The 19,814-nt window shown below is 42.9% G+C and overlaps 1 protein-coding gene across 4 annotated transcripts in view; it reads left to right on the forward strand.

The window, feature by feature from the left end:
• LOC306968938 (RNA binding protein fox-1 homolog 3-like) overlaps positions 1 to 19,814 on the forward strand; it is a 1,481,628-nt gene that overhangs the window by 1,377,626 nt on the left and 84,188 nt on the right. For all 4 annotated transcript variants that reach the window (XM_079564526.1, XM_079564524.1, XM_079564525.1 and 1 more), the window contains 2 exons: positions 1,050 to 1,193; positions 16,950 to 17,003. In XM_079564526.1, the coding sequence (XP_079420652.1) occupies positions 1,050 to 1,193; positions 16,950 to 17,003 (198 nt within the window). The remainder of the gene's footprint in view (positions 1 to 1,049; positions 1,194 to 16,949; positions 17,004 to 19,814) is intronic.

The following is a 19,814-nucleotide window of genomic DNA, read 5'->3' on the forward strand; positions in this document are numbered from 1 at the left end:
CCCGATTATTCAGACAACTGAAGCTCCAACAAGGACTGAATGTTCTTCAGACTGATGGGTTGTCGGACTAATGGGCCGACCCCAGGAAAGGAAGGAAAAGGACTTTCTTTGTCTTGCACCTTTCATAGTCATGGTCACCAAGCGCTTGATATCAAGAAGCTTTGGATTGAAAAATCGAATATATGGTGCCCATCAAAAGTATGGAAACACTTTTTAAGTATCGGTTTTCTTTAATGAGCTTCATAAGGTCGTCACCTGAAATGGCTTAAACAGTCTGTAAAGTGAAAAACATTTCTAGTGACGACATCGTGAAGCTCATTAAGAAAATGTTAAAAGTGCAAAGCAGCTACTTTGAAAAACCAATACATAAAAAAGCCTTTCCAAACTTTTGATGGGTACTGTATATCAATCATATAGGGAAGGGTAATGATCATTTGGAACTGGGCAAAAAAGGGGTTTTGTTTACTCTGCTGTTGCAAAAAAGACTAGACATAATCCATTGAAGGCTTGAAGACACTCTTTCTTTAACTTGTAACACTTTTTTCATCACTTCTTCATCATAAAAGAGGCTTTTTAATCACAATGGGACTTTCCTAGTTCGATAAAGGTTAATAAAAGGTTAATAAAATCCTTGTTGTTGGCTGTTGTTGGTTTAATCCTGGTTTGATCTTTTGATAAACCTGTGGTACTTGGAAGGATGTGTGTGTACTTTTTCCATGATTAATAAACATGTAATTATTCTGCTACACTTTTAGATACTGATCCTACTATCATTACCATACAATGAAGAGCTACCTACTTGTTTAATGCTGTGCCAACAAACCGATGTGTGATCTCTCCCCACAGCTCGAAGGAAACACACTACTCTGGTTCCTCGTTTACTCGCTTATACCTGCATTAATCTTTATCTTTGTGCATGTAGTCACCACAGTGTGACGCCAAAACCCATCCCCATTTCATCACGTCCGCCTTTTATAAACGTTTTTTTAATTTCCCCTCTCTTCCCGGTGCAAGTCTTTGACCGTTGCCTGGCGTTTTCTTCTTTGCAGACAGATGACGTGACGCAAACAGAGGGCTCCCAGACTCTGCAGCTCCAGCACTCAGAGTCCTCAGAGAAGCAGCAGCCCAAACGGTTACACGTCTCCAACATCCCCTTCCGCTTCCGGGACCCCGACCTGCGGCAAATGTTCGGAGTGAGTACCCGCTGAACTTGTTCCTTTCAACGCGCAAAGTCCTGGAGTTTCTGACTAGTTTTATTCATATCAACTGTAGAGCAGCATCAAACAACATATGTCCACAATAGGGGAGGAAGAGAAGGGAAGGTGAGAGTTCAGATTCCTGACAGTTTAGTGGATGAAGGTTGGTCAGTTGGACCTGGCACGGACCGACATCTATACACCACTTTTTCCGTCATTTTACCAACTTTCGACTAAAACTAGAAAGAGAAACATTATCTAAATCTTGACTAAAGCTTAAAACAAAAACAGAAGAAGAAACTTTATTCATATAAATAAAGTTGCCACACAGAAAAAAGGCCATGAGTGCTTATTTCATTGGACACCTTTAGCTTTGATTCCGTCAAACATTCACTGTGGCATTGTTTCAACAAAAGATCCAGAATTGCATTATTTTTTCATCAAGATTTGTACTGATAATGGAAGAGAATCAGAATTGGTTTTATTGCCATGGTTTTGAACAGGCTCGCAACTAGGATTTTCACATAACTTAGTTAAATAATGATAAAACTATAAAAACTTGAAAGGAACAGACCTTTTTTCCATACTGAGATATGTTCTTACCTGAGCTTAGACGAGTTGATGCGTACCTGTCTGGTCTTTGTGCCCATGGGAGAGCTTGGTCGCTTCCAACTTCACCCCCTTTGGAGCTATAGGACTACATTGAGAGAGGCCAAATGCTAGCAACATCTTCAGTCGTTTTGCGTGACTGAGGGCACACACAAAGACCAGACAGGTGCGCATCAACTCATCTAAGCTCAGGCAAGAAAATATATCAGTATGGAAAAATAGTGGCCTGTTCCTTTAAACCATACGACGATTTGGCCATGTGTAAGTGTAACCACTGTGCAAAGCCTCCTCCAGCACATCATGAACCACTGCTTCACAATGTGAGCCCGATGAATGCTGGCTTTGTCATCTTGGAATATGACTGTGCCATCAGGGAAGAAGACACACATTGATGGAATAACCTGGTCCTAACCTTTGAATAACCTTTGGGCCCATAGTGTTGTTGAACCCAGACCTGATCAGAACAGTTTGTGAAATCCATGTTTTTGGTCAGACGCTGTAGTATTTGTTAAAACCAACCTGTGTTTCATATTTAACAACCCTCTAAAGCTCTCATCTAACTTGTGACAAAGTGTCGTTTCACTGCTTCGATGCGGAAATGAGCTGAATGTCCAAGGGAGGGCATGTCCTGCTGTAATATTTCCAACAAAAGCTGTTCCATCTCTTAGACATTATGTATAATGCAATGTTACTATTCCCTGATTGGTCGGTGATTTGTAAATAATGAGTGGCCAGCTGGAGTCAGGAAGTAAGTGACACAAAATTATGAAAATGTCTGATCAAAAATGCATGAACAGACCAACACAAAAAAAGCCACACCCGACTATGTTTTTTGATGAGGAAACAACTTTAATGTTGGGGAAAGCTCCAAAAAAAAAGAGTCAATTTTTGCATGACTTCCCCTTCTACTCCCTTTAATGCGTTCTAAAATTCAAAGCTTGTCCGAGGGGGATTGTCAAAGTGCAAAGTTCCCGGCTTGTCCGTGCCCAGACAGGATTCATTATTTAGAGCCGTGAGACGCCACTCGAGCTAAAAAACACAGGCGTTTGCACCATTATCTAACGCTTTCTTTGAAACACAACGGCAACAGGAAGTGCCTCTAAAAAGCTCTGATGGTGGAAAATGAAAACAAAAAAAAAAGGAGCCAGGGCGATGTTGGGAAGGCGGGTTCAGAAGACGGAGGAAGTCCGTGTGAAGCGAGCAGACCAGATGAAATGTGTCTTTGATAAATCCCTGTGATGAGAGAAACTGTGGTGTTTTGTGTGGACAAAGGCAAGAACTAGAGAGTCTGCGGTTCAACTTACTTACTGTACATACATAACATAATGAACTAAACTACTTCATTATTCATCTATCTATGGATGTACTTACTTTTAATCCTGTAGCCCAGAAGTGTTGACTTTAGCAGGCTGATGTTTGCCCGAAAATCCCACCTCACTCACCTGCGTTGATATGCTTTGTTGAGCACAAATCTGTTTAAAAGCTTCTCGAACTTTGCCAACAGCCAATCATATTTCGAAAGGTTTTATATCGATCCAATCGCAGACCACGTTGTTACGACAGGAACCGAAATAACCACTCGTAAAACATTATCTTCAATGAAACAAGAATGTACCTGCGTCTATCGAACGTACCTTTGTCCCGTGCCATCCCGTTTCTTTTAGTCTGAACCAAGTTTCTAATGACTCCTTGTAGCCGAAGGTGTTTGTGACAAAAAAAAAAAAAACACAACATAGATCGTTCACATTTGTCTCCGCCCTTCTGGCCAACGCATTGTTAGTAGTATAGTTTGCCGCATGCTGTTTCCTGGCTTTTCACCGATTGGTTAAAACGCTTGTCAATCCCGCCCATTGGGAATTCAAAGAAATCACCCCTGATCCCTTGGTCTTTTTACCGAGTGCAGTACCGAAAGTTGCACTTATAAAAACAAGTTTAAAGGGGCTAGATGGAAGTTGACATTTTTATTCTCGCTACTGCCACCTCAGGTCATAAGTGTAACTGCAGTTTCTATATTAGGCTCGTGCATGACGGCCCGAAGTAACATCTAGTCCCTTCAACCTCTTAACCCCCACCTGAACCGGGCACATTTTTTCCAATTTGGCTTTGCTCAAATCTTAAAGGGACTATACATACAAATTATATATTTTCCTCCCCCTACATGTTCCAGCCATGTCCTAATGTGTAGAATGAGCCCAGACCTGTTCACCACAACTGCCTCTAAAATCCTGCACTGTCACTCAAAAAGTTGTTACTTCGGGTCCGAATTACCGTCATGCACGAGCTTAATATAGAGACTGCAGTTACACGTATGACCTGAGGTAGCAGTAGAGAGTACGAAATGGCCTCGCATCTAGTCATTTTAAGGCTTCTTGAAAAAAGTGTCAAAATAGCAACAAAAATGGGATGAAAACGAGGATGAAAACGCAAAAAAAAAGAGTGACAAAAACGTGAGGAAAAAAACATGCGATAACATAACAAAACCCCAAACAAAAGAGCAACAGAAAAGTGACAAAAACGCGATGAAATAGGGACAAAAAAGTGATGAAAATGTATTATAACCTGAATATCTTACATTGTAGAGTGAAGAATAGGTGTGACATCACAGTTATGCAGCATGTGGCCCCGATGTAAAAAAGTTTGGACACTTTATCCACTATCTTGAGTGTCCACTTCATCTTTTCATCACCTTCAGTTTACAATCTTGAAAGGCCTTTTTTTTGGGGTTCTTCGCCGCCTTTCTGCTGCGATTCTCTTGCTTACACATTCACAAAAGCCGAGACACAATAAATAAATAGAAAGATAGTGGATTCCGAGTCAAGTATGAAACACCTTGCTCGTGTCACAGAGCGCCCGTGCCCATTGTCGCCATTATCCCATTGAAATGCATTGCTGTTATTGAATCTGGCTTCATCGGAGGCCCGTGTGCGCCGCTCATTGAGGCGGTAATTGGGCGCAGGCTCACGGTGTGATCCTCGTGCGCCGATTTGATCATCATTTACGATTCATGTGTTTGTGCGCTCCGTTAAAGGAGGTGGAGGAGGGAGGGAGCGAGGGGGGGGTCAGGGCTCTTCTGATTGAGTGGGTAATGGACATGATTTATCCGGTTCAGGAGAGGAGACGCGGGGGCCACGGCGCCGCTAACACAGGGGTGTCCAGGTAATTTAGCCAGAGTTCAAAAAAGCACCTGTCGAGTGGAATACGAGGGTCATCGACGGCACTGATTGGCCAAGGACTAAAACAACACTCGAGGAGGACGGGGGGGGGGGGGGGGGAAATGGAACCTGCAATTACATAATGGCCCTAAGGAACGACTGGAAAGCGGTGCATTCCTCGTTTTGCATGTCGACACAACTTATAAATCTCTCATATTTCCAAAGCTGCTCATGTGCGGATGGAAATCAGCTCATTATAATATGTAAATGTGGGGTTATTGAAGATGACTTGAAATGGCAAATAACATCGATGGTCAATGCCGAAGAGTTGTTTTTGAACCCTGTGTTTTGGGACGCGTCTCCAAAATGGTGTCTACAAAGAAGAAAAAATAAGACCTTTCTTCTAATTCATATGTGCACTTGTTTGGAGCAGTCACCATAATGCAAACCCACTTTTGGTATTGTTTATTGTTTATGCGGATCCCCATTAGCTGCCTCTTTAATGTCTGCTAGTTTAAGAGGTGTCAATTATAGAGTTTAAAATGTGAACCAAAATTGCACAATACAATTTAAAACACAAAAATAACACTGTTTGCAGTAACTAAGGATTATTATAACTAGGGCTGGGTACCGTTAAACGATACCAGTCTGGTAACGGGGAAAAAAAAGGTTTAAGAAATGGAACAAAATTGTCAGAAATGCTCTTTTGCTGTTAAAGGAAGTTTCTCGGTTGTTTCACCTCAAACAAATGATACAAATGCAAAAGAAATGAAATGTATGGAAATGAATTAAATTACCATTGTTAACCTGTTTAATGGTTTTATATGACAAATAATTTAGCATAAGTATCGGAAAAAAATCATTCAGGTATCGGTATCGAAAACCAAGTGTTGTTAAAGTACCAGTATCGAACAAAAAGTAACGGTACCCAGCCCTAATTAAAACATATTACTGACACCATGTGATCATACTGTATATGTGTCATTACAATTCAAGTAACCCGAGTAGCAAGTGCATTTAAAGGGTCTATACAGAGTCCTAATGTGTAAACCACAACTGCCTCTAAAATCCTGCCCTGTCACTCAAAAAGGTCATAATTCGGGTCCGAAGTGCGGTCATGCACGAGCTTAATATAGAACCTGCAGTTACACGTAAGACCTGACGTGGCAGTAGTGAGTCCCTTTAAAGCAGTAACTACTAATATAGAACATAATTACAATTTCAAAGTAACTTGCCATAAACCAAGGAGGAGGTGAAGTGTCTTGCCAAAGGAAAGTGTGTCCTGTCTGGCATGGGATTCGGTGACCACGCAGGCCTCAAAAACCACACATCCTCATCTGGGTTATTCGTCTTGGCGTGTGGTCAGAGTGAAGGATTGTGGGATTGATCTTACCAGTGCGGTCTTTGTTCTCAAACCGTGATCCCTGGGCAGCTGCGGTTCCATCCACCGTCGCTGTTCCACACGAGAGACGACCGCGGACTATAACGGGACAGGCTCAGGATCCCCCGACCCGACTCTCCCAACTCTCCCCTCTCCTCCTGGGGCCCGGCCCGACATCCGCAAGCCTCCGAGCGCCAGTGCCGGGGCAGATCAGAGACACGAAAGAAAACACAGGTCATTTCAGGTTTGAAGTCATTCTAGTAGCTTCATTGCAGCCAGATCACTCGCTGAATATCTGAGATGTTGCGGCGCTTGACCCGGCGCCCCCGCCCGCGCTTGCCCTGGGCCCCGTCTCCGGGTCAGGGGCGTGAAGACGAGCCCTTAACAAGGCGCTGAGTGAAGACCTCATTAGGGCGACCACAGCGGACCGCAGTCGCTAATTACTCACTGTGATCTCAGACACACACACAACAGGAGAGAGATCAGGAGGCGGGAGCGTGTGAGCGGCGGGAACGCGAGGCAGGGGATGTCACGATGTCAAACGCTTAAAAACAAACCAAAAAAAAAGGCAGTTATTGACAGCGTTTGTTTCATTTTACATTTAATATTTTGTCCCAAACGTGGGTTACGGCCATCTTCAGTCGAGCCTTTCACTAAAACATCTGCAGATAATTAAGTTTCATAATCGGTCCTATGATTAAGACATGAATAAAACAAACTCTGTGACAAAATGCTGCACTTAGATGAGTTAATCCTAAGAAATTAACGCATTAATCATGTATTATCGCAAATTATAGTTCAGCTTGTCTCAGGATCTGCACTCGCCGTCAGTTTTGAACTTTAAGTAATCGAGTCCTCGTATTATGAGCTTGGTGCATTGCAAACTATCCATCCATCCATTTTCTTCCACTTGCGTCCGTTGCCGGGTCGTAGCCCAAATCACATTGCCCCAGCCCCTTATGGCTCCTCCTGCAGGTGGTGGGTCCACAGAAGGACGGCCTCATGGTTCAAACTGGGCCTGTTGGTGTCTCATAAGGGGCTTCAGAACCGCTCTTTGTCTGACCCGTCACCTATAGGACCTGTTTGCCATACAGGGGCACGAAACCCCCGACAACAGAGCTCCCAGGATCATTCGGGTGCTCAAACCCCTCCACCACGTTAAGGTGACGGTTCCAGGAGGGGGCATTGCAAACTAAGTAAATATAAAATATCCAAAAATCCAAGTGAAAAGGGCCTATCAGGTTTCATCTTTTCACCAAAAAACACGTCCCGAGTCTGTTCAAGTAACTGGTGTACCTCAACTTTTATATTATTATTTATTATAAACTTTTATTCATTGCTTTTATTCATTGTTCTCTCTTCGAAAACATACCTGGAGCTGTGTTTCGACCCACTCGCACATCTTTGAGTAACCTGCCAGCTCCCAAAGCTTCTCCCACACTTCCAGGAAACGCTTTTCAAACCTGCCAATCTTTCGCAAAGTGTAGCCCTTTCATCTCGGAGTAAAAACACTCGCCGTAGTTCACCATATCTAGCACTACAGCTCTTCATCCTTAGGTAACAAATTAAATAGAATTGCTAAAACCCGCAGTACGATCGAAGCAATATGCAACATGGTTAACAACTCAAAAAGACAGCTGATGTACCCTGACAAGTCCCTTCAAGCAATGCATATTCCTGTTTGTACAAATCCTGACATCGCACTCACGGGATAGGTACTTGCGCGCTTGAGCCGGCGCACAGCAGGGGGGGGGGCTTCATGTGCGTGCTCCGGCCCGTTCCGTCATGTATAATTCAGGCCCACCCACACCACTGACCACTGCTGCTGCTGCTGCTGCTGCTGACTCCGACAGATGTTAACTCTTCCTCTTCTCAAGTTCGCATCAGGCCTGCAACCCTTAGTTAATCTTTCATGATAAAAAAAAAGGGCCCACGCTATGCCAAATCGACTGTAGTGAGCTTTTAACCATGCTTTAACTACAAATCCTGTCTTGGTTCATTCACATTTGAGCAATCCTACAAGGCTGTCAAGCTTCTGTCGCGTTAGAAGTCCAGAATTGATGCCATGATCTTTATTTCTTCATGTACATTTTCCATGCAATATGATTTATAAGTAGATTAGTGGAGCATTACTTTGAAAAGTCTTGACATGGACATACTGTATGAATAATTGTGGCGCATAAACCTGCTTTGGGGCACCTCAGCATTGATGTTTAACATTTTATGACTTGAAATAATGTGTGTGTGCGTGTCAAAGACTTTACTCAGCATGGACTGTGTGGGGTTCTCATCTCAAAGTGAAGTTGGAACGCCCTCTGCTGGCAGCAAGGAGACTTGTACAGCTCAGAGCACGCACAAGGATGGTTTTAGCCTCTGAAGTCCCACCTGAACAGAGCACATTTTCTCCAGTTCTCAGACTCAAATCTTGAAGCTTCTTGAAAAATAAAAGAGTAAAAATAGCGACAAAAACAAGACACAAGGATGACAAAGACAAAAATGTGACAAAAAAGCATTAAAAATGAAACAAAAAAGTGATAAAAAAGTGTTTAAAATCGGTCAAAAAAATGACAAAAATGTGACAAAAAATTTATTTAAAAAAAAAGTGACAAGCAGACATAAAAGTGACAAAAAATGTAACTAAAAAATGACAAAATCAGGCAAAAAATGTATAAAAAAGTGTCAAAAATTTGACAAAAAAATTACACAAAATTGATTAAAAAAAAAGTGACAAAAAATTTATAAAAAAGTGACAAAAAATGTATAAGAAAGTGATAAAAAATTGGACAAGAAAGTGATTGGAAATTGTCCAAAAAATTTGACAAAAAATTGACAAAAAGTGTCAAAAATCTGACAAAAAATGACAAAAAAAAATGGATTAAAAAAGTGAAAAAAAATCTGACAAAAAAGTGATGATAAAGTGACAAAAAATTGACAAAAAGCGATTAAAAAGTGACACAATTTGGATAAAAAAGTGATGAAAAAGTAGAAAGAAATTAGACAAAAACTAAAAGTATCCTTCTAGATCAGTTTTGTAGGTCTTAGCTTTCAAATGAGGCCTTACTCTGGCCTATAGGCTGTAACCTTCTAGATTTGGGTAAAGCTGAAGTGGAGAAAATACACTTGGTTAAGGCGGGGGTTAAGAGGTTAAGAGAACACTTCTGCTTTCAAAATCCAGGAAGTACACTGAACAGCGAGCTCCAGCGCTAGAAGAAGTAAATGACCAACCAGATCATACTTTGTTTTTTCTCCGGGTAGCCAATTTAGCTTGATATGTCCCCTTTAATCCCTAAACAGTTCCCCCTGATTGGCCGCCCTCTTCCTTTGTGAGTGCCTGACATAATTTCCAGCTAAAGATGCCCGCGTCTCTCTCGCACAGAGTGGATTTGGAGGCTTTCTGGCTAAATTAAATTACGACGACAGTATATTTTCCTCCGCTCCGAGCCCCTCATGTGGCGACTCCAAACAAGAGCGCCCGTTTTCGATTAGTCCTGATATCTCCGAGCGCCTTGTAATTACTCCAGCAGCAGCAGCAGTAGCGGGAGAGGCAGGGGAGGAGGAGGAGGAGGAGGCCTGTGGGGCGCATTGAGAGGAAAGTAACAGGAAAGGCGAGTGGACAGCCCAGTGTGACGCCGTGTGGTGGAGGCCAGAGGTCCGCGGCGCCTCCGAGCCCCGCTGCTGCCTCTGCTGCTGCTGGTGGTTCCGGGAGAGACCGAGTAAGACAAGACGACGCGACACAATGTGACAGATAGCACAGTTAGCAGCTTATTATTGCACAGAGTTCAGGTTTGAAGGGGTTTGTGTAAGCTCTCAGCTGTCCAGGAATTTCAAAATTAGCGGTAAATTGAGCGTCACCATCATGTTCCTCCGATGTAATGAGAACTAACAAACACACTCCATAGACTAGCACTTCTTGTAGTATCCAAATACTTTCATTCAAGCAAAAACATCCTAAAATTCCCACTGATCAAGAAAAAGAAAACCTCTTTTGGTTTATTGTTATGGAATGCCACAGGAATCCCAGAAATCTTTTTGATTTTTTTCAACGTTTCCTCCTGTGAGCAGAAGGCATGGTGTTTGGAATTGAAATTGAAATTATTTGTTAAAGCAGTACTATGTAACGTGTTTACCTGAATAAATCCTTTTGGTAGGGGTTAATACAAGTGTTAATGGGATGATTGGGGGGTCTTTCATCTCCCACTGGTGTCTCTGGCCAGAAAACCCCAATACACACTAATAGAATAGAAGAAGGTAACGGGCAAAGCTAACTGTGGGCTACCACCACTTAAACAGTATTTACAGCCAAGTTTGAGTGAAATAAATGATCTCCATTGTGTAATTGGATGTACAATATCCCTTTGTCCCTTTGTCTTTTCTGTAAGAGTAGTATTTACTCTCACAGACAATTAATGAGTAAAAAACCGTAACATGCTACGACACCTGCAGTGGCGCTTACGGCCTCCAGGGGCACGAGTTACTTAGTGCTGCTTTAAGATTGAGTTCATGCTGCACATAATGGAGATGAGTGGAGCATACATATAACTGCTTTCTATGCCATTAATTGTGAACATGCAGATTCTAATTTTGAAGCTTTCAAATGTATAAAGCATGTTGGATTAGCATAAATCCTACACAAAACAGATCAAAGGCAATAAAATGAGTAGACTAAAGTTCAAAAGGTTTAGTTCAGTTAGCTTTACTACACAACATCTATCTTTTGTGTTTTTATTTCCATGTCGCTAACAGATTGTGCTGCTAATTTCCCATTCCATCGTGCTTCAGTTCCCACAGTCACCAGCAGAGGGCGACAGACAATTATTCCAAGCTCAAACACGGCACAAGCTTTACCGATCAAACAATTAGCAGCATCGCTTTAGATCAACCTCATTATGTGATTCCTTTCAATGCGACTAAATCGTAAAAACAAAGCCTGAGAAATGACGTGTAACTCCACATCGCCCGTCTGCTGTTTCCCACACATCAGAAAGCGTTACATAAAAACAGCGTCCCGTTGATTAAAGTAGATAAATGAACCGAAGTCGCTGCTCCTGCTCCCTCTCCCTCTGATGATTATGGGTCGTGCTGCGGTGTGCGAGTGGAGGTGACGTCAGCGCCCCCCCCCTGCCCCGGAGACCCCTCCCCTCACTGCGATGGAGCCATTGTTTATGGTTGATGCTGATGCTGCTGTTTCTTTCACTCCGCGCTGGTGTGCGAGGGAGAGACTGAAGTGTCCCAGACTGGCTCTGCGCTAAAAAAGAAAAAAAGTTTATTTACAAACACGGACAAGTGCCAGTCGGGAAAAATCAACTCATACTTAGGGCGTACTGTATGGTATAGTTTTCTCGTCTTATAGTGTTTTTGTAGTTCATCTATTTTCCTCTTGGTAAGAGCCACACATAACTTTAGCATGGTGACAGAAAGAAAAGGTTTCTGGGGAAGAAAGTAAAATAGTAATTAGATCTGAAATTGGGCATCTTCAATATATATACTATGTAACTGTTTTATTTTTTTAATAAAAGAAGAATGAAATGAAGAAGAAACTTTCCAACATGAAGGTAAAAAGTAAGAATTAAATGTGAGCGGTTTATATTACTATGAATTAATCTATTTTATAACCTAAAAAAAAGTTTGGAATCGTCCATATATGGTCATGTTCAAAGCAGCCAGAGGGGGAAAACCAAAAGAGAAAAAAAATAAACTTTTTCCCATGAATTATGAATATATTTTTTTACTCAAAACAGATACAGAGACATGATGTGGAGCAAAGTGGTTCAACAGCCCATAAATACTTATTAAACGGACAATACAAACCAGGAAGCTAACAGTAGTTTCATGCTACATATGCTAACTTTAGCTACAAGTGCCATTTATTTTTGCTTCTACTGAACAATTTGCTATAAAATAGCATCCACACAGACCCAGTTTTGGCTTGACTTTATTCGTGTTTCTAGTCAGAGATTCTCTTCCTCATCCGTAAGGCCACGCCCCCTCGTATGACGCGTTTCCGACTGTATCCAAGGCCTTTGCGAAAGGAGTGAAATGCGCTTATAAACTCATCCCAGTGAAAAATTGGGTGTGAGGGAAGTTACAAGTCAGTTTTAACGAGCTGCATTTACCACGCTTGGAAAACGGGGACGTTCCAGCGCTGTGTTTTTGAGTAATGCTATTTTAACGCATACACTATATTTAGTCACTTTTCTTCCTTTCGACCCCGCCTACAGTAGGGGACGGCGTGCGTGCGGCGGTGATCATCGGTGAGAAGCCGGTCCCTTGTGCCGTGTGCAAATCCTCAGAGAAGACTTCCTCGCAAACTAATTAATCGGTGCCACCAGCCCATTACGCGCGATTAAAACACTTAGCATCTGTGCATCTGTTTGGCTGTGTGTGTGTGTGTGTGTGTGTGTGTGTGTGTGTGTGTGTGTGTGTGTGGAGGGGGTGCTCGGAGAGGACAGGAGGGGCGTCCTACGCAGTTTAATATGTGAGATTGCGGGACCAGATGTTGAGACACAGACCGAGTGTGGAAGAGCACTGGAAAATAAAGTGTATATGCTGTTGTTTGAGAAAAGGGGAGGATAATTACTTAGGGAATGATGATAAATATACAAAAGAGGACATTAGTGTCACAATCACAATGGCCAAAATTACATATATTTCAAGATGCAATTGAACAGGCCCCAAACCAGAAACTTTATGTGAAGTTTCTAAAGACAAAAACAAAAAGTTGACCACGTTCGGCCAACAGCGAAGGCCTCACCATCAGCACATTAGCTCATACCGAACAAAGTGCTGTTTTGGACGGGGTGCGTTGTGTCTTTATTACCTGCACTAGATAGAGCGCAGTCAAAGTGCATTTTAAATACAAGCGCACTTAAAGACAGCACACTCAGCTCCAGCCTGATGGCTCTGTTCAGCACTGCTCGCCTTATTACCGATGCGTCATTTAGCCACGTTTTCTCTGCTCATAACCATGACACAACCACAGTGGACATTACAGCAGGGAGATAAGGTGGTGTGGCCTGCAACGTCGGATATTATGCTAAAAAAATCTGTCATGGCCAGAGCAGCTTAAATGCTGACTGTGAATAGCCCGGTTAGCCAGACTACACATATTTCCCTTAAGTTTGCAAAGGCTTGTTGTAGTCTGTTACCAGGTGTTATCTCCGTAAGTTCTGAAGGGTGTTACTGGCAGGCACGGTGGCTAGTAAAAATCGAGCAGTGTCATCAACGGACGAGCCAGAAATAATTTTAATTACAGGTGAGAGACGCGATAAAGTTTGTTCTGAATGAGGCAGGATCTCTTGCATTTGAGTGACGTGCTACGACTTCTTTGCATCTGTGATTGGGTTGATGAAAAACGTATTGATTTTGGGATTGGCTGGAGGACGGGCCCCAGAGGCTCCCACTTTGGAACAGGAAAAAAAAAAATGCAGATTCAGCAGAGAGAGAAATGTCTCAGAAAAAAAATCATTCACGCTTTTTGACACCTTCATTTAGACTTAGAAGTTAAGCTTTGTATTACTGCTTTTCGCTAGCAAGGGCCACAAACTCAAAATACAGTGAAATGAACTTTATTATAGAACAAGCAAAGATGGCGGTCGAAAGCGAACGTTGAGGCCATGGCTGTATTTGGGGCCTCAGAGGATATCACAAGCTCTTAGGCTTTCAGCTCCCATACCTAAAAGATAGACAAATGAGGAAAATGGAAAATAAGCGTGAGCGGAAGGGGCAACACCAGGGAGACGAGAGTGGGAGATGTTTATAGGATGGATACCGGAAAGGGCGTGCATGTGGTGCATGTGTGGTCTTGCTCCCGAACTTAAAGGGCCTATCTCACCGGAGGAGGGTTGCCGATATGCTGCAGTCACCACAACTCGGATTGATTGCGCGCATGCAAAAGGCCTATCTCACTGGACTGGAGACTAGTTGGAGACTTCAATTGCTGCTGGTCACTGGGATGTTCAAGACATCCAAGAGATAATGCGAGTCTCCAGGTAGTCTCGGTTGTTCGATTTCAGCTGAGTCGGACACCAAGGAGACTCCATACGCCTCGTTGAGATCTCCTTGGTATCCAACATGTCTCGGAGACTTTGCAGGGACGTCTCAGAAATGTCTCACAGGTTGAACAACAAATAGGTGGTCCCACGACGGCACCCAAATGCAGTCTCCGATTAAATTTTCATGACCAGTGGCAACTTGAGTCTCCAACTAGTCTCCAGGCCTCCAGACTTATCTTCATATGTTCTCTAGGCTTCGTCACTTTTTATGCAAGCCTCACTTTTATTTGCTTTTACTACCATGGTACTGGAGTAGTTGCTGTTACACTGCAGTCGCCCACTTAACCTGACAGGTTTAACCACAGTGGTATAATCAGACAAGCCAAAAGTGGAAGAGAGCATGTTAACCTTAGCTTTTTTTCTCATCACGTATTTCAAAAACATAAGACAGCAAAACGCGGCAGATTTCCTTTCCAGTCCGTCGTCAGCTCACTGCCACCTACCGTCAGTATCACAGCTGAATCTCCTCCACAGACACTCGAAGCAATCCTCACTCTCCCTCTAAGTGCGGACATATGCTTCTCCTTTAACCCTTGGATGGTGGAGATAACAGGGTGCTCCCCTCACCCCCATTAGAGGCGCAGTCAAACCATCCATCCATTCTCCCATCCCCTGCGAGGGCCGACCGCACGGAAAGGGCCATTTCTTCCCCGTTGTGCCCAAATGAAGGCGATGCGGCCCGCTTGACAGGGTAATTACTTTTAATGAAATAATACGGCCATTGTAGACAGCAATTAAAAGTGCCTTTCACCATACTCATTAGAGGAACTTACAGTTTGCTCTCATTGCTCTGTTTTCTAATGATCCGCAGGCAGCCGCGCTAAATCGAAAAAGGCTGAAGCGTGCTGGCCCCCCGGGAGAGGGCCTCGAGGTCTTGTTGACTGTGAGAGCTCCCAAACAAAGACAGAACAAAGAATGGACAAGATGCACTGACAAATGAACGGGGAGGAAAGCGGAAAGGGAGAGTAAGGGGGGGGTTCCCGACCGCTCAAACAATAAAGAAGACAATTTGACGCCTATTATGTAATGAAGTGGTAAATTAGGGCTCATTGGTCACTCTCCCTTTGCCTCAGAGCTGCCAGTGAATGGACAAGTTTTTCAGTCATTCTTGATGCAGCCTTTGGGCTTGGGTCTGCCAAAAAAGAGGCCGGTCTGATCCAAGAGGAGATCAAGTCAAAACAAGCATCTGGAGAAGCTTCTGTGATCGTAATGTGTTTGATTAAGGGGCTGTGGAGATGTTGTGGAGACTGCCAGTTGCATGTGTCCGCAACTCGGACTGATTGTAGGCGTTTTCGATGCGTTCTCTGGCAATAAGGCAAGTCTCCAGGTAGTCTCGGTCATCTCTGCCTGGTGTCCAAGAGGTCTACGTGGTCTCAAGCAGCTGTGGCAATGTTGCAAACACTATTTGTTGTCCTCAAGTTGTGAGACGTCTCTGTGATGTCCCTGCAATGTCTCAGAGACCTGTCAGATACCAAGGATGCCTGCTTGGTATCCGACAGGTCTCGAAGACGTTGCACGGAAGACCTCACAGAAACGTCTCACAGCTTGAGGTCTACAAAAAGTATTCGCGACACAACTGCTTGAGACCGCCAAAACCTCTCGGAGACCATGCAGAGACAACATGGAGACTTTTTCCAGGGTCCATGTGGTCTCTGCTGAAATCGAACATAGCCTTATCTCCAGGGGTCGTCTTGGAGGCAGCTCCATGACCAGTGGCAACTCAAGTCTCCATCTAGTCTCCAGGCCGGTGAGCTAGGCCCTTGAAAATGAACTTGAATATGGTTCTGGATTTGATTCCTGGGCCAGTTGGGGCCTTTCTCTTCAGAGTTTTGAGGACTTTCTTATGCATGTATCTTTTAAAATAGTATAATCTGTTCTTCTAGCTGGACGTGTGAGAACAACTGTATGGTTTACAAAGTTAGAAAACTAGGTATGTGACCTCCTGCTGACCTGAGTGACCATGAAATAAAGTTAGATTACAGTTGTCCACTTGTTGTATGCATGGCATCTGTTTAAGGACATCTATGTTGGTGTCCTGGTAAAGAATGTTCTGTTTTAGACCGAATAAGCCAGTTTATAAGCTGGCTGCTTTGTTAAACTTACAGACTCTCCTGTGACTGTCATCACGCTTTCATCTTGCGCTAATCAAGGCTCTGAGAACTACTTTGCGTTCTAGCATTTTTGTTAGCCGCAACATCCACAGTTTGCATCGTCTCCATGTGTCTGGGTTGGTTTCCAGTCCCCCCCCCCCCACCACTTAAAATGATTTGCAGCGTGCTACAACCCCCAGCTAGGTCATCTCGATCTAGATCCTCCGTTCGCCCACAGCTCCTGAGACACTGGTTCAAGGAAGGGTCAAACACAGAGACCGTTAAGTGTCAAAAACTTTACATGATGTGACGTAACGAAGTCCTGTATTGACCATGCCTCTCTTTGTCCGCTGATGCTAAGTGAGCCCCATTCTCTCTCACAAAGCTAATGCCGCTATACGTCCTCGCCGCTTGTTCTGCACCCGTCTAACCCCCTTGTCCTCTCTGCCTCTTCTCTTTTGTCTCCGCAGCAATTCGGGAAGATCCTAGACGTGGAGATTATCTTTAACGAGCGAGGATCCAAGGTAAGACCAGGCGACCACAGCCGCGGCAGCCATTACCGTTGCCGCGTCGCTAATGGCAAAGAAGCCATCGTCCGTGCTGCTCTATCTGCGGCACCTCTCCCTCCAAACATCCCCTCTCTTCCTCCTCCTCTTCCTCTTCTTCTTCTCCTTCTTCTACTCGTCCTCCGTCTTCCTCTCTGTTTTTGCTGCCGCGTCTCCAATATCATTAGCGCTGTCAATCAATCCGTTATCGAGCAGCTCCACTATACGTTTAATTTGCGACCTGAAAAACGGAAAGGAAGAATCCATGCAGCTCACCTCGAAGGTACTATTTGTTAAAAGAAATGGTTTGTTTTGCGTGGAATTTTAAAAAGTTGGCCAACGGTGAATGTAATATTTAAGAAGGGGCTCGATTTCCGTATAGACTTTACATGTTCTCCCTGGCGTCTTGGTGGGTTTGCTCCAATTCCTTAGTCTGGCCAGCCGAGCTACTTTCCAATTATTTACAGAGAAATGTGGGGGACTTGTTTGAATAAACGTATGCTTTGCGAAACTGGTAACAACAAAGCAATTTGAAAGTAAGGCGACAAAAAAGGGCCAAAGAAAACCAAGAGGAGTTCCCTAAATAGCATGTCTACACAGCAACAGTAGCAGCTAAGTCTGAGTATATTATTTTTAAGCTCCTACTTATGATACAGTAGTTGTATACGGGTCTATTGACAAACGGAGTGAAAAACAGCCTATTAGTCCGTCTCGCTCCGTGACTTCTTAACCTCTGCCCTGAGCTCGCGCCTCTCAAAGCATTTATAAACATCCCCCACCGCTAACCCCGCGCACCCAGACGTATAAATGTAAGAGATGCACTTAAATTGGACACGGGTTACAGAGAGAAACATATTATTTAGGAGTGGGCGAGACTGGTTGGACAGTTCTGAAAATAAGAGTTGGAATGTAGAGAGATGGAAGCTCCAGCACCAGCAGTGATTCTTGATATTGATTTAAATGGGAAGCTGAGGGTTTATGAGGATAGCATCACAATAGAAACTGTTTGCTAAGTGTATGATTCATTTGGATTTTGTACATTCAAGAGAACAACAGCAACTCCTTCCTATGAAAGTCAACGCTCCTCTGCGAGTGGTTCGTCCACCTGTCACTCACCCAGACCTAAATGGTGAAAGTTCTCAAATGATATAGCACTTTTTTTTTTACCTGTAGTGATCACTCAAGGCGCTTTACATCATGAACCCTCTCACACTGGTGGCCACGTGGTTCTCGTGTCTTGCCCAAGGACACATTGAGCAGCTGGAATAGAACCGACTGCTCCATAATATACTAAGATATTTACCAGGATACACTACATTTTGCTATCATGTCGCAGAGGTTTAAGGAGAGACACTACAGGTGAATAGGGATTTTTTTTTTTTAGAGAGATATCAATTTGACACTTGTGCTGTAGATTACTCGCATAAAAATGAAAAAGAAATGTATTGGAAGTTTTTTGTCATATTATGTTTTCATATTAAAACAAGGCCTTTAATGCCCAAAAATGCCCCAAATTGCCCATATTTTTAGAGATGAAATCTGAATAATGGATAGAGCCAGATTATTGCATTGAATATATTCGTTACAAAGACATTTCCAGAAGGGATTTGGGATAAGCGGATTTTTAGTGGAAACAACTGTTAAAAAATGCCATTTTGCCCTGTTTTTTTATTTTTATTTAAAAAATTCAAAACAGGCTAGGAATTAGATATTAAAAATCCCTTATTGTTCAGTCCAAGGCTGGAAAGTTTGACGTGGAGATGTTGTCGCATCAATGTGAGAGAAAATGCATTTTGGGAAAATGGCTCTTGAAATTACAATTTCCCATATACATTTATGGAGAAACAGTGAGCCAGAGCAATAATTAAACGTGTTATTTTGAAGATTCAATATTTTTGTTTTATATGTTAAGAGACCAAGTTGGCCCAAAACCTGAAAACGGAAAAAAATTAGTTTTGCAGCAGAACCACCCAACCCTCTGAGCAACAATGTAGTGTTTTAGTTCAATTTACCTTCACCACATATAAAATGCAAAAGTTTAAAGTCAGTATTTTGTCTTATTCCAGGCCAATGAACAAAGTACAAACTCCAAAACTTTATCAAACATAAAAAAAAGAACTAATATTTTGACAATCAACTGAAACGTTTTAACAAACTAATTTAATCTTCTTGTTTTGTTCTTGGCATTTTCATTATCCCTGCGTAAGAAACGGTGCTCATGAAAATAAGTTTCATTGGGCTTATGTCTGTATAAATGAATGCAAATTCAGGAAAAAAATAAAAAAGTGGATCTTTTAGTTGTGGAAAGTTGTGTGAAAACAAATCGGTCAGGTGCTCACGGGAGGAATGCGGGTGCCTCTGCCTGATGGATTAAAGCAGACGGAAAAAAACCTCCAAGGCACCAAGTCAAAAAGCCACTGTTAGAAAACGCAAGATCACAAAAGCAACTTAACTGTCGTAAATCAATAGGCTTATCAAAATAGTTGTATGGAAGCAACATCTCCATGGAGACGAGCTGGTGATGTCCTGCAAACTTAGGAAAAGGGAATGATCTGAGTTGGCTTTAAAGTTCCCGTATATTCTCATAGTAAAGACTGCAGAACAATATCTCCAAACTTGTGGCAAAGAGAAGTTATAATGAAGATATAAAACATTTGGATGACCACTGGCCTTTTTTATTAAATTCATAAATAAGTGAAAAGGGCCTATAGTTTCACGTGGCGAAACAAAACCCCACAGAGTGATTATTTAAGGCTTCAATGTGATCATCCCTTTAAGAAACGGCCTTAT

The sequence above is a fragment of the Gobius niger genome (genome assembly GCF_951799975.1).
Source record: "Gobius niger genome assembly, chromosome: 10".
In the NCBI taxonomy this organism is placed as follows: domain Eukaryota; kingdom Metazoa; phylum Chordata; class Actinopteri; order Gobiiformes; family Gobiidae; genus Gobius; species Gobius niger.